This window comes from Podarcis pityusensis, assembly GCF_964106645.2.
Source record: "Podarcis pityusensis genome assembly, chromosome: 14".
Taxonomy (NCBI): domain Eukaryota; kingdom Metazoa; phylum Chordata; class Lepidosauria; order Squamata; family Lacertidae; genus Podarcis; species Podarcis pityusensis.
In genome coordinates this window covers 13,504,483-13,519,377 of record NC_138039.1, presented here as the reverse complement: position 1 = coordinate 13,519,377, position 14,895 = coordinate 13,504,483, and the positions used below count along the sequence as shown (strand labels likewise).

Sequence of the window (14,895 nt, the reverse complement as noted above, 5' to 3'; positions counted from 1 at the left end):
TCCTCAAGGTATGCCGGCGGCCTACGTGTGCGTTGTGGCCTGGGGTGTTCCCTGGTCCGGGCTCCGGGTTCTGGCTCGTGTTCCAAGGATGCTGGCTGTGATGCGGCTGTTTGGTCTGGTGCAACCGGCTCGCTCAGTCGTGGTTCTGGTTCCGGTGTCCTTTCGGCCTCACGGGTCCTCTCTGTATTTACTGATTCTGCCTCTCCTGCTGGCCCCTCCTGCTCTATGGGCCTCACTGCCCCGCTGTTCCCTTGGGACTCCTCTGACCTGTCCTCCTCCTGGTTTTCTCCCGGGAATCGTCGCCGTATCTGGTCGCAGTGGCGGCGCCAGCATTGCCCCCCATCCGTTAGCACCTCGTACGACACGGGGCCAGTGACCCTGGTGATTGTGGCGGGTACCCATGCTGGGCCTGCCCCAAAATTCTTTGCGTACACTGGGTCCTGGGCCTCGAAGGTCCGGGGGTTCCTGCCTTCCCCCACCACTACCTCATCCTGAGCTCTATCGGGGTGAAGGCGGTCCAATCTGATTGCAAGGCGCCGACCCATTAGTAGTTCAGCGGGGCTCCGGCCAGTCGTTGAGCTGGGGGTGCTGTGCTGTGCTAGAAGGAATGTGGCAAGGCGGTACTCCCAGTCCCCTTGCGTCATGCGGCGAAGGGTGTCCTTGGTGGTCCGCACCATGCGTTCTGCTTGGCCATTGGTGGCAGGGTGGAACGGCGCCGAACGGATGTGGCAGATGGCGTTCTGCGCTGTGAAGGTTTGGAATTCTCCTGACGTAAATGCAGTCCCGTTGTCTGAGACGAGAGTGTCAGGGAGCCCGTGGGTTGCAAACAGCCTGCGTAGTACCCGGATGGCTGCGGACGTGGAAGTGGACGGTACCAGTGCGACTTCCAGCCATTTGGTGTAGGAGTCCACCACTATGAAGAATGTTTTCCCCTGAAAGGGGCCAGCGAAATCCACATGCAGGCGTGACCATGGTGCTCGGGCGGACTCCCAGGACTGGACTGGGGCCCTTGGGGGGTCTGGGCGGGATTCTTGGCAGGCCTGGCAGTGTTTGACCCAGGCCTCTATCTCTCCATCGATCCCCGGCCACCACACATAACTCCTGGCAAGGGCCTTCATTCTTACTACCCCTGGATGTGTCTCGTGTAGGGCTGTGAGGACCCTTTTGCAGAGGGGCTGGGGAACAACGACTCTGCTTCCCCATAACAGGCACCCCTTGTGGGCCGACAGTTCATGTTTGCGGGTTGTGTAGCCGGCGAATTCTGGCCCGGGGCTGCTGCTGGGCCATCCCCTCCACACCCAGTCCAGGACCCGGGAGATGACCCTATCTTTCTTGGAATGGTGTGCAACTTCTTGTGCCTGAATGGGGCGGTCGGGAAGCAGCTCCAGGCTCATAACCTCTTGTGCAGGTGCTGGGTCAGGGCCTGTTTCCGGTAGTGGTAGCCTGCTGAGGGCGTCCGCATGGCCCATCGCCTTCCCAGGTCGGTGAATCAGTGCATACTGGTAGCTGGCAAGGAAAATTGACCACCTGAGGACGCGAGGAGACAGCACTTGGGGGGTCTGCTTTTCGGGGGCAAACAAGCCAAGCAACGGCTTGTGGTCAGTCACCACGGTGAAGGGCCGCCCGTACAAGAAATCATGGAATTTTTTTTACTCCCTTTACGATTGCCAGACCCTCCTTGTCGATTTGCGAGTAGTTCCGCTCGGTTGTGTTGAGTGTCTGGGAAAAGTACGCCACCGGTACCTCTCTTCCATCCGGGAGTTGGTGCCCCAGGACAGCTCCAATGCCATAGGGTGAGGCGTCGCATGCTAGCACCACCGGCAGCCTCTCGTCGAAGTGTGCCAAGACCGAGTTTGAGACAAGCAAGTCCTTGACTGCCTGGAATGCGGCCTCCTGGCGCTGGCCCCACACCCAAGGGGCCCGCTTGTCCAGGAGTCTGTGTAGGGGCTCCGCTACCGCCGCCTTGTGGGGAAGGAAGGAATGGTAAAAGTTCAATAGTCCCAAGAAGGCCTGAAGTTCAGTCTTGCTCTTGGGCGCTGGGGCATCACAAATGGCCCGTACCTTGTCCCCAGTCGGGTGGACCCCTTCTGCGTCCACCATAAATCCCAGAAAGTCCACCTGAGGCACTCCTAGTAGACATTTTTCCCGCTTCACCTTGAGACCCGCCGTCTGGAAACGGTGCAGAACGGTGCGGGGCGGTCCTCAAACTCCTCTGGTGTGGGGCCGGCAATCAACACATCATCGAAGAAGGGGGTGACGCCAGGAATCCCTTTAAGGAGAGAGTCCATTATATTCTGGAATATGCCTGGTGCCACGCTGACACCGAATTGCAGCCGCTTTACCCTGAACGCTCCTCTGTGCGTCACAATCGTCTGTGCCTCTGCTGTGGCCTCATCTACTGGCAGCTGTTGATATGCTTGGGCCAAGTCCAGCTTGCCAAAAATTTTCGACCCAGCCAGGGTGGCAAGGACATGGCTGACCACTGGCACTGGGTATGCGTGGGCCGTGAGGGCCTTGTTTATGGTACATTTGTAGTCTGCGCAGATGCGGACCGAACCATTAGGCTTGACGGGTGTGACGATTGGGGTTTCCCAGGGAGCATTAGGCACCGGCTCCAGCACTCCTTGCTCTACGAGTCGGTCCAATTCCTCGTCTATACGGGGTTTCAAGGCGAACGGGACCCGGCGGGCCTTGAGCCTGACCGGTCGTACTGCGGGGTCAAGCTGTAGCGCAATGGGGGGGCCCGTATACTGTCCCAATTTCCCATCGAAAACCCCTGGAAATTCCTTGCATATGGCGTCCACGTCCACTTGTAAGCTAGTGTGGTTCACCCCGGTGACAGCTAGCCCCAGTGGTCCAAACCATGCCAATCCCAGTAAGCTAATGTAGGGGCCCTTGACCACAAGCAAGTCCAGTTGCCGCGTCCGCCCTCGGTATTGCACCCTGAAGGTCCCCACCCCCATTGTGGGGACCTTACGTTTCTGGAAGTCCCGGAGGGTGAATGGGGCCGGCCTGAGTTTGGGACCCCCAGTGGGACACAGTTTCCTTAAGGTCCTTGCCGAGATTATGGATAGAGTTGAACCCGTGTCAAGCTCCATGCGGCATGGGGCCCCCTCTATCTGTACCTCTACATAAATTTTCTCTACGTTGGGGTGGGGCAACTGGTATACCTGGAAGTCCGTGAGCTCCGTCGAGTTGCCTTGGTGCGTTGGGCCCCGGGACCTGGGGCTCTTGGATTGGTCATCTGATGCCTGGTGTCGGGTGGGCCGAGCCCGACACACCCGGGCGATGTGTCCCGATTTTCTGCACTGCCTGCACTCTGCGTTGCGGAAACGGCAGGTCCTCCTCTCGTGACTCTCCCCGCAGCTTGCGCAGTTCCCTCCTTCTCGTCGAGGCAGCTGTGGTCTGTGCGCTGCTTGAGTGCGCTGCTGTACTCGGTGCACCTCCTCCCTGTCGGATCCTGAGTCGTCGGTGAGGTCTTCATGGTGGACCCTCGGGTGGGATGGCAGGCTCGGCCGTGCCTCTTGGGTCGACCTCTCGGCAGCTTCTGTTGCCAGGGCCTCCTCCAGAGCGACCTGGAACGTTAGGTCCTTCTTAGCGTAGAGGCGTCGTTGCAGCTTCTCATCCTTCAGGCCACCGACGAGGCGGTCACGAAGCATGTTCTCCAGCTCTGAGAAGTTGCAGAACCGGGCGGCTTGGCGGAGAGAGGTCACAAACCCAGTTATGGTTTCCCCAGGGGCTTGCCGCTTTGCGTAGAAGGCATTTCGACGAGCCACCACTGAGGGCTGCGGCGAAAAGTGCCCCTTCAGCTGTTCCATTATTGTTTTGTATGGAACAGTAGCGACGTCTTCAGGCGCAAGGAGAGCCCGGGCGATTTCAAACGTCTCCTCTCCGCAGACGCTGAAGAATATCGCCCTCTTCTTGGCGTCTTCTTCGTCGGTGACCCCTTTGGCTTCTAGGAGGAAGGTGAAACGGGAGGCGTACGCTTCCCAGTCTCCAGATGCTGGGTTGAATGGCGAGAAGCTGCTGTTGGCTGCCATTCTGAGTTCCTTGTGCCCCGGAGCTGAAGCCTGGATACACGGTGCGAGGCAGCGGTGCGGCAGTTGGCGGTGCTGCGGTGCTGTGTGTGGCAGTCAGCTCAGCGGGATCCCACCCTCGGCGCCAGTGAAATATACTCAGAGTCGCAAAGTGATTTCATGCTCTTTATTCAGCTCATAGTGGTGAGGAGGAATGAATGAATGTCCCCTCACAGTATCTGCTTTATATACATTATTTACACAATGGGCTGCACATGATTGGCTAATTCTGGAATTCTACTGTAAGCCAATCAGGTTGTGGATTCACTTCTATCTGGAGCAGGATTGGGTGGTTCCTGCCAACCAATCATACTGCTGCATTGTTCTAGGACCAATCAGACTGCTGCATTCTGAATCCTATTGTTCTAGGACCAATCAGACTGCTGCCTTTTGGATCCTATTGTTCTAGGACCAATCAGACTGCTACAGTTTGGATCCTATTCAACTCAGTACATAACAATAGGCATCCTCCTTTCTCGTGTTCGTAGGTGTATGTATCACTTAAAAACAAATAAAGGATTATTTTAAAAACACTGCTTCAGAATTATTGCTTTCACTCATGAGCAAATTAAACAAATGAATCAATTAAAGCTCATGCAATTAATCAACTAAGATTTGTTTAGCTGGGTGACAGTCCTAAGACCAGCCCTTAGCTTGGATTCTTCCTTTGTTGTATTTTTCTTTTCAAAAACGTACAAGGAAGATCAGCGTAGTCCATCAGGAATTCCAGTCTGTAGATAGCTTCCCTGATTTCACGACGCAACTTAAAGACAGTGACGTCACTGGATTTTTTCAAATAGGCCGTGGTGTCAACCAACTCCTCAGTGGTCATAGGGACATCACTGACTTTGTCTGCAATTATGCTGTACTGGTTGCAAATGCTACAGATGGAAGCAGAAGAGGGACATGTTGTTAAACATCTATCACAATGAATGATTTTTTACGATATAGTGGTATATAAATATTTGCATAAACAAACAAATGTGTTAGGCAAAGTGACATACAAAGCTGCGTTACATCAGCCAGAATTTCTTGCAGAAGAGGGAGAGAGAAAGAGAGAGAGAGAGAGTTGCATTAAAATCTGTATATTAAGAGAAATCTGTACTAAAATTCTGGTTCATTATCATAAGGACTTCTTTAATAATATAAAAGGGATCCACAATCTGTTGTGGCAATGTGAAGAACTGAACTTAAAAGTGCGGGGGGGGGGGGGAGAGAAACTAAAATGAATAGATCCCCCCCCCCATCATGGTCATGTCCCATTTATTTGCACATACCTCTGGTTTACCTCCCTGTTTTCTTCCACTTGGAACTCAATCAGCCTGTCTTTCAGCTTCTGAGTCCGACAGCAAAGATCCTCATTCAGCTTTAATGCGTCGAGGCAGAACAAGGCCAGAGGGACTGTGACGTGCAGAGACGCAATTTCTTTTTTCAGTTTTGTCAAACCATCAATCTTCTACACATGGATGATATTGCCATGGTTATGTGGTGGTGACAACAACAGTAACAACAATCACATTATCTTAGGCTATTTTGGACATGTTGAAAAAGAGAAAAGAGCAGTCTACAAAGGTGTTTCTTTCTTTTTCTTTCTTTCTTTCTTTCATTCTTTCAATTAGTTTTTATTAATGACTTTCTTGTGTAACAAACAAACAAAGTAAAGTACATACGGTGTCTTCAATTTCAATTTATAGTGTCTTTTTCACAATTCATTTACATTCAGTATGAGACACTGTTATCATATGCATTATGTGGTTGGGGAAAAGGAGAGAGGAGGGGGGGGGAGGAGAGAAATGAGGGGAAATTTGATCTTTCATTTTATTGCATAGTGTTTGTGTAGGACACTCCCACTGCATGTGTTGATTTGTCTCTATAATGGGACATCCTCTCCAACACAAGGGCATTAAGTGTCTATTGCACTATCTATGCATCTCATAGATACCTTTCTCAGGTCCTTTAATACACTCATTCAGTCCATTGCAAAGAAACGCAATGGTGTTGCTTGTGCTCAAAAGCCATAAGCAAGGTTGTGCCTTTCCCCACAGGCCTGGCTTTCTGCACTCCTAATCTTGCTTGAAAGTGCTGATCCAGAAGTGCAGGTTGACCCCCTTGCAGAGTCATGCCCTTCAAATGAAAAGCTCTCCAGGATAAAGAAAATGCACTGGCTTACATTTGTAATTTAGCTTTTAGTTATGCTATAAGTCATTACCTCCACAAAATCATCCAGATCATGTCTTTTGCTTAAAAACTCAGTCACGTCATTTTCTGCATTGTTATTCAAGAGATCGCTGTACTTCTCATACACGCTTAAGTATCTTAAACACAAGGGGGGGGGAGATAAAAGAAACATAAATTATCCAGAACAGGATCAATGGTAATGAATATATGTTTTTTAATGTACTTTTATGCCATCATGGAATTCAAAGTGGCATAAATGTGGTTCCCAGGCAGTCACACATTCAGGCACTGACCAGACCCAGATCTGATTTGCTTCAGCAAAATGGTGACCTCCTGTGCCTTCAGACCAGTATTTGCAGTATGAATAACTATATTTCATGATAATTTTCTCCCAAGTCATTTCCATTGTTGAGACAAAAAATGAAAGAACATAATGTCTGAGAAATCTACTATACATTTTGGAAAGTTGTTCAGGTTTTTCCCAGCTCAATATGCATTTGGATGCTTCTTAAGATATTGAGGCCAGATTTGGGTTCCCAAAATCAAGGAGCAGGTTTTCAACTATTTGATCGAGAAAACTACCAGCATATGCTTACTTTCGCGGACCAACAAGATTGTGATTAAATATCTCAGCAGTTTTGTTCACATATTCTGAAACCAATGATTCATCTGCTTGGACAGTACGAAGAATTAGGTCGTCCCCTTTTAATTCTGGGAATAGTTTAACTTGTACCTAGAAAGAGGAAGCAGGAACCATAGTGAGCAGAAAGGGATAAACATTGTATGAATGCATCATAGAGAAAATGTTTGTTTCTTGACTTACAGGTTGCTATTGCTGTTGGTTTTTAAAAGTGAGCTATTTTACCCTGCCTAAAATTTGGGGAATTACACTATAGATTTTTGGCTCCTATAATATCCTAGAATTCATTTGATACGCTATTGTAAATGATTAAACAATAGCACAATCATATGAAAGCATTCTAGAAACTAAGATACAGTAGTAGTAGTAGTAGTTGTTGTTGTTGTTGTTATATATTTAGTTATACCCAGCCATTTTCTCTGACGGGACTCAAGGTGACTTACAGATAAAAACAAGAATTGCTAAAAGCATAGAAAAAACCATCATTTAAAAACAAACATTGGTAGAATTAAAACAGTATACATATATAAAAACTGTTTAAAACATACAAATAATTACAATAAGACTTCCGAGTTGGCGCCTCTGGCAATGGCGGATTTCCTCCGATCGGGAGGAATCCGCTCCGTGGGAAAAAGGGTCTGAACCGCCACGGCGAGGCGGAGACCCATTAAAACCTACAGGCGGGAGAAGCCTGTGGATGTGGGATTCGGCTGGCACCTTTTGCGCCCCCCTACTCGCGGGGAGACCCGGTTTTGGGGATCCGGAGCGATGTGGGGTGAGCGGCGCGGTGCTTTGAATCGACTGCTTCTTTCACGGAGTGAAGCCGCATTGCTGTTGCCGGAGAGCGCTGACTTTTTCCTGTGGACAATTGGACTCTAAACAACGACCCGTGAGTAGAAGGAAAATTGGTTTAAGAAATTTCCTTTAATTTGGCACTGAAGCGGGAAGGTCTAAACAGGAAGTCAGCCTTCCGTTTTTTGTAGATAGATTAAAGCAAAGACACGGCAAACTAGAGTTTAGAAAATCATCTGTAAAGGATCAATTTTCATCATCTAAAATTACTAAACCCCCCTTGGAAGCAGGAGAAGAGGGGGGACTTTTTCTGGACTGTTTAAACCTGCAGAAGAGAGTGTAAAGAAAAGCAATTTTCCACCATCTTGAACCTGGGAGCGGGGTGTCAGGACAGACGTTTTCGGGAAGTTCATTGACTATAGACAAACGTTTTTCACAGATAGTTAAAAGAAGAGAAACATAGTGATTCCATTGTTCTCCTTCGCAGCTAAAAGGAAAAAAATATTGACAAAATATCTGAAAAAGGAAACTTTGTTGTTAGATCTGCTTTAAAAAAAAAAAAAGAGATGGATACAAATAGAAATTCTTCCCCTAGAGGGAGCTTGTGAAACTGTTATTAAATTTGAACTGGGGAGCTTTGCAGCTGCAATAGATTAAGATCGTGGGATCAGACTTTGACCTTGCACAACAATGTACTCGGAGGCTCTGGTGCGTGCTTTCTGCAAGACAAGTGCTTTATTGGAACAGTTACATGAGAAGACGGATTTGATGACTGTTGCGATCGGAAATTTTGGACAGGTAGTGGGTATCTATATAGAACCCACTCAGGAATCAATACAGGAGTGTGCTCTGACAGATCAGATGAGGGAGGAGGTTGTGGCTGGACCTCGGGAGGCAGAGATGGAGGGAACTGTGGCCCAGCAGGAACATGAGTTGTTGGATCTGACGAATGAACCTGGAAAAAGCCAGATTTGGAGAGATAGAGTTTTGTTTGGCTTGGAGATGGGGGGCTGGATAGACCCCCCCCCCATGCAGGGATATTTTGACTTTTCAAGTCTGGCTTTGGGCCGGGAGCAGTTTGGAGTTGTCTGGGTCCTCAACTTTGGAGGGACCTTGAAACATGCTTTTAAATACCACATGGAGTTCAGTGTGGACTATGGAAAAGGGGCTGATCTGTCGAGAAGGGACAAAAATATTGTCAAGCTGGAGTCTCCACGAGTGAAAGGAGCAGAAGACAAAGTAAAGTACAGGTATAAATATGAAGAAGATCTGCGGGAGGGACATGGAAGAGACTTAAGGGCCTCGGACATAAGGTTACCAGGTTAATGAACTAGATGGATGGGATAGAAAGGACTGACAAAACCCGAGACCAGGAGGAAGAGACGTTGGATGAAGATTGGAAGAAAGTTTTAAAAAATTTTACTTAGGAATGTTTTGTAAAATTAATGAGTACAGTGGTGCCTCGCAAGACGAAATTAATCCGTTCCGCGAGTCTCTTCGTCTAGCGGTTTTTTCGTCTTGCGAAGCAACCCTATTAGCGGCTTAGCGGATTAGCGCTATTAGCGGTTTAGCGGCTATTAAAGGCTTAGTGGCTTAGCGGCTAAAAGGCTATTAGCGGCTTAGCGGCTTAGAAAAAGGGGGGGAAAGCGAAAAAAATCTCAAGACTTGCAAGACATTTTCATCTTGTGAAGCAAGCCCATAGGGAAATTCGTCCTGCGAAGCGCATCGAAAAACGGAAAACCCTTTTGTCTAGCGGGTTTTTCGTCTTGCGAGGCATTCGTCTTGCGGGGCACCACTGTATTAGAAAAATGTTGGAACGAAATTATTTGGCTTTAGCAGAAATGTTAAAAAGAATTATGTAAGAATATGCTATGGTTATGAGAAATTGGTATAAATAAGATTTAAGTTTTAAGTTTTAGGGTTTTTTATGGTAAGATAAGGTTAAAATAGATTAAGGTAATTTAATGACAGAATATTATGAAAAATGGAAAGGATTTGCAGTGATAATCAACAACTAGAATACAAAAAAGGGAGGCGGGAGGAGGTCGATGAAATAAGGGAATGACAGTTAAGGATTTGGGAATATTGGATCTGTTTTTTAAAAAAAATTGGTTTATTTTTGCTTTTTGATTTTGATGTGTTATGTGTTTTGCTTTTTTTTTTTATTTTGACTTTAATCGATTTGTATTGTTTAATTGTTATTTGTTTTTTCCTTGTTTTTTCCTTCTCCTTCTCTTTGTTTTTTTGTAATTTTAAAATTCTCAATAAATATCATTTAAAAAAACCCAAAACAAATAATTACAATAAAAGCAGCACAGCACCCGGCCTTTCATTAATAGCAGTCAGTTTCCAAAAGCCTGTGGTTCACACATAATGCTTAGCTGTAGTAAACTATAGTACTGAGCTATAGTAAACATTAACCAACCATGGCTTATGAGCGTGGTTTGTTCATGAATAAAAAAAACATGGCTAAGGTGCTGGGCCAAATTCAAATGGTCAAATTAAAGCATGGCTTAGCATTACATGCACCTACGCCACTGTTTTCAATTAGGATTTGCATAAGATTGCAGCTGAAGTCTGTAATCCTATGTACCATACCTTTACCTGGGAGAAAGTCCTACTGAACATAATATAGCTTACTTCTGAGCAAACACGGACATGATTTTGATCTTAATTTTACTTTTACATACCTTTGGAAGACCCTCAGAATTTTTCAGAACCTCCATGAAGCAGTGATACAGTAAATCCCAACAAGCTTCCACATCTGGCTCAAATATAATATCAGGCTCCTGCACTTCCAGTTTGATGACCAACATTTGTGGTATGAAGAATTGCATTTCATGATAAGTTTCTCCAAAGTCATTTCCATCCTCAAGACAGAGAATGAAAGCATGTTACATCTAGAGAATCTTCTTCTGCTATATATTTGGAAAGTTGTCTGTCTGTATTTCTGTCTGTCTGTCTGCCTGCCTGTCTGCCTGCCTGCCTGCCTGTCCATCTGTTCCCTATGCATGCAGACACCTCTGAAGATATTATCACCCAATATGAAAACCCATCCTTCCAGAGAAGGATATATTTGGATACCATCAGATGCCATTCTGAATCAAGATGATGGACTGAACCTTTCCAAACTAGACGAAAGTTAACCAAATCTGGCAGGATTGTATATTATTATTCATCCAACAGCAATAGAACGAAAATACTAGGGCTGTCCAATGGAGTCTGGCGAAGCCTAAAACTTGAAGCAAATTGGGTCAATCCAAACAGAACCAGACCAGCCAATCCAGGGCTGTCAATATAGATGATGGGGGTGGGGAGGCGAGGTTAGAAGGAAAGGCAGGATGCCTCTACTGAGAGCAACCTGAGGCTCTTTGCAAGAGGGCTTTCAAACAGCCCTGTACTGAAATTTGGTTTAACCAACCTGTTCCAAACAGGGGAACATGCACACAGCTCAATTGAGCAGAACTAAACTCTCAGCTCACCAGCTGGTGTGTGGAGGGTTCAGTACTGCTCTCTGCTGTGTGGCTGCCTGGGGGAGAAGGAGGTGTATTATCTTCTTCCCTATCCCCTCTCCCAAACATACATTTAATTAGGGTTTTAAATGTAATTTGTTGTTTTTAATCAGTGTTTCATTTGACTGGAGGTGAGGGATTTCTGGGGATGGACTTTTACTTGAGGTCTTCTATACTTTTTATCTGTCATCTATGTTTCCAGTTGATACTTCGTTATGACACCTTGACTACCATCTGATGGAATAGCAGCATTTGCTCTTTTTTTAATCATTCTGTTATTTCATCACCTGCTGAAAATGCTTTTGTTTTCACCAAGTATTTTTAGAGAATTAATTTGATTCAGTGTTGGTCACTTCTTCTCTATTTTATGGTTTTTTAGTTGTATGATATTCCAGCTATTTTATTGTACAGCAATTTGATGTTTATGAGTTGTCAGTTTATTTTAAAATCTTATAATGCAATACAATCATACCTTGGATCTCAAACGCCTTGACTCGCAAACAAATCAGCTCCCGAACAATTGAACCCCAGCAGTGAATGTTCCGCTTTTTGAATGATTTCCGGAAGCTGAAATTCTGGCACAGTTTCCACAGCTTCCAATTGGCTGCAGGAGCTTCCTACAGCCAATCAGAAGCCGTGTTTTGGTTTCCGAATGTTTTGGAAGTCAAATGGACTTCCGGAACGGATTCTGTTCGACTTCCAAGGTATGACTGTACAACTACAATAAATGCATAATATAAGATCAAGCTGTATGAATGTCTACAAAGCACTGAAAGTCCAGGTGACATGGTCAACCCTGCATACCTTATGTATCCTAAAGAAGGAAAGGAGATCCGCTAATGAATTAATGACCATCTCCCGTAGCTGTAAAGACATGAGGACGGCTACCGAAGCAAAATATTCTTCTATCAGTTGAGAAGAGTCAAAGTCATTCTGGGGAGCAAGATGCAGCCAGTTTTGCTTCTGTTCAATGAACAGTTCTGCACATGTTGGAATCCACCTGTAATGTGTAAGTTATCCTATCAGCATATGTCAAGATTGTTTTAAAACGATGAGTTGTAAAACAGCCTTCACCAACCTGGTGCCCTCCATATGTTTTGGACTGCAGCTGATGGGAGACATAGTCCAAAATATTTGGAGGGCACAAGCTTGGTGGATGCTTCTTTCCCCACCAAGCTCCTCCATTTGGCCCACGACTCGGGCAAGTCACGCCCACATGCCCTAACCCTGATGTCAGATGGTCAGGTAAAGACAGAGCTTGGCCCAAAGGGGCTTGGAAAATCCCCTTGCAGAGCACTGGCCAAGTGCCCAATGAGCAGCTGGTTGTTGGGCACTTGAGAAGTGATGCACGATGCACTTTGCAAACACTGTGTGGGGTGGGAAGAACGATTGGTTCTGTCAAGCCAAAAAAAGGTCCCCACCCTTGCTTGATTGCCAGTAGCATTAATTCATGCTGCTCAGGGCATTTTCTCTAAAGCCTCTGAAATGTGGTGGACTCCTGCAGGATTTACTATGACCAAAGACAGAAATGAGTGGCTTTAAAAGCGAGGTTTTAGTACATCACACAGTTATTCTGTTCACACACATCTCTGTGAACTTAAGAAAAAGTGGGCGGAACAACAGAAGTTACTTTTATCTTTCTAACAGTAGGTTGCTTTGGGTCCTTTCTATGAATAAAGCAATGTCATAATCATCATTCACATAAAGCAGAAGTGGGGAACTTCTGGCTCTCCAGCTGTTGCTGGACTCCAACTCCTATCAGCCCCTAGCCAGCATGGTCAACCATCAGGGATTTTGGGAGCTGTAGTGCAACACCAGCTAGAAAGTCATAGGTTTTCCAAAAGCACTCTGACCTGTTCTCAAGAATATCATGAGCTTCTTGACAATGTTTTCGGACCAAGTCTTCAAACTCGCTGGGCAGTAGTGGCAAATCACCCTCGAGGATTTCCTGGGTACGAACAAACCTCAGGTTACAAAACCTAAGGGAGGGAAGGAAAAAAAATGCATGGCTGTGATGAACTTGACATAAGGATGTAGAATAAGGATTAAATGCAATCATACCTGCCCGGTCTACGGAATATAGGAAGCTACCTTATAACAAGTCAGTTCACTGGTCTGTTTAGCTCAGTACTGTCTACATTGACTGGGGGCAGCTCTCCAGCCCTACCTGGGACCTTCTCCAAGCAAGCCAGTTGCTCTGCTAATGATCTACAGTCCCTCCTTTAGGGACACTGAAAGCTGCCTGATGCTAACTCAGACCACTGGTCCATCAAAATCAGTATTATCTACTATGGCTGCAAGCAGCTCTCCAGGGTTTCAGGCAGGTGTGTCTCCCAGCCATACCTGGAGATGTTGGAATTGAACCTGGGATACCTACTTCATGCAAAACAGATGCTCTGCCATTGAGCAACAGCCCTTGTACTGGAACCAGCATAGCACTGAATGCAATTTCCTACTGTATACAGCACAAGGGGTCCTCTGGGATTGCTCCTGTAAGCCACCAGAAATATTTCTGGACTGATATATACTCACAGCTGAGGGAAGGGCAGTTGGCTCCGTAGCCAATATTGTTCAGTAATATAAGGTGATTGTGAGCAAGAAGATACTGTACTCCACACAATCTTATCAATCTATGACCAGTTAAGAGTTTGCATAGAAAGCAAATAGAAACTTATTACTTAAAAAGAAGTTAGGGGATATTTATAAGCCAGGCGACTTACTCTGAGAACCAGAGGCGTTGCAAAGTAAGCATCATAGGATTCACTGTGAAGAGGTGACCTTCGTTCCAGCTTCTCACTTCTTGGTAGATTGTGTGCCATGGAACTGGTGCACGAATCACTCTTCGAGGAAAAGGCAATGGAATGTTGTATATAAAGAGTCTTTTCCTCTCCTCTGGATCCATCAAGATGTAATCAACTAGGGTAAAACCACACAAAGCATGGGAAGAAGGAGGAAACTCCGTCTGGATGCAGTTTGGAAGCAGTGGTTAAGTGTATGCAGCACGTGCAGAAGGCACACTAGACCATACAAAGAATCCTAGGAACTGTAGTTTTTAAAGGTGCTGAGAACTGTAGTTCTGATTATGCTAGAGACTCTGTGTCTAATAAATCAAATGTGATTACAGTTTGTTATTTTATACTCACACCCAAAAAGTGCCACCTAGGCAGCTTCCACAATCTACCTAAAGACAGGACCAGTCCTAGAAACCAGGTTGCAGAATTCCGGTTTTCAGCTTGCAGACCTTGTGACAATAAAAATTCAAGAATCACTGCCCATGCCAAACCACACTTTTCTCTTACCAATGTCTTTCATGAGCCAAATATGATAATCATTCTGAATCTCTTCGGTTAATTCTTTCAATAACGTCTCCAGTATTGGGTTGGCGAGAAAATGACTTGGGATATGCTTTAAAATGCTATCCATCACTTCTTTGTTCTGCGGTGCCAGCATATCTTTCCGGATGCCTTTATGGATGTAGTAACAGTATCGCTAGAAAGTAAATACATACATATGTACAGATTTATTGCATTGAGTATAACACGGAAAATAAGATCAGCAACATCTGGAGGGCCAAAGGTTCTGCACACCTGCTGCATAGAGTACCCAAGTAATGGAGTAACTTAATCCACTTAGGCTGGCTTCTGGCTCTCTCTGACCGAAGAGGCTGAAAAGGCTTCTTGTTTGGCATAGGACTTTC

General features: G+C 46.1%; 1 protein-coding gene across 7 annotated transcripts in view; it reads right to left on the bottom strand.

The window, feature by feature from the left end:
- Positions 1-14,895, bottom strand: part of DNAH3 (dynein axonemal heavy chain 3) — a 91,812-nt gene that overhangs the window by 61,329 nt on the left and 15,588 nt on the right. For all 7 annotated transcript variants that reach the window (XM_080980886.1, XM_080980881.1, XM_080980880.1 and 4 more), the window contains exons 7-15: positions 14,498-14,687; positions 13,919-14,114; positions 13,052-13,177; positions 12,003-12,198; positions 10,377-10,556; positions 6,851-6,987; positions 6,286-6,391; positions 5,354-5,532; positions 4,773-4,957 (exon numbers count right to left, since the gene is read on the bottom strand). In XM_080980886.1, coding sequence (XP_080837012.1) covers positions 4,773-4,957; positions 5,354-5,532; positions 6,286-6,391; positions 6,851-6,987; positions 10,377-10,556; positions 12,003-12,198; positions 13,052-13,177; positions 13,919-14,114; positions 14,498-14,687 — 1,495 coding nt within the window. The remainder of the gene's footprint in view (positions 1-4,772; positions 4,958-5,353; positions 5,533-6,285; positions 6,392-6,850; positions 6,988-10,376; positions 10,557-12,002; positions 12,199-13,051; positions 13,178-13,918; positions 14,115-14,497; positions 14,688-14,895) is intronic.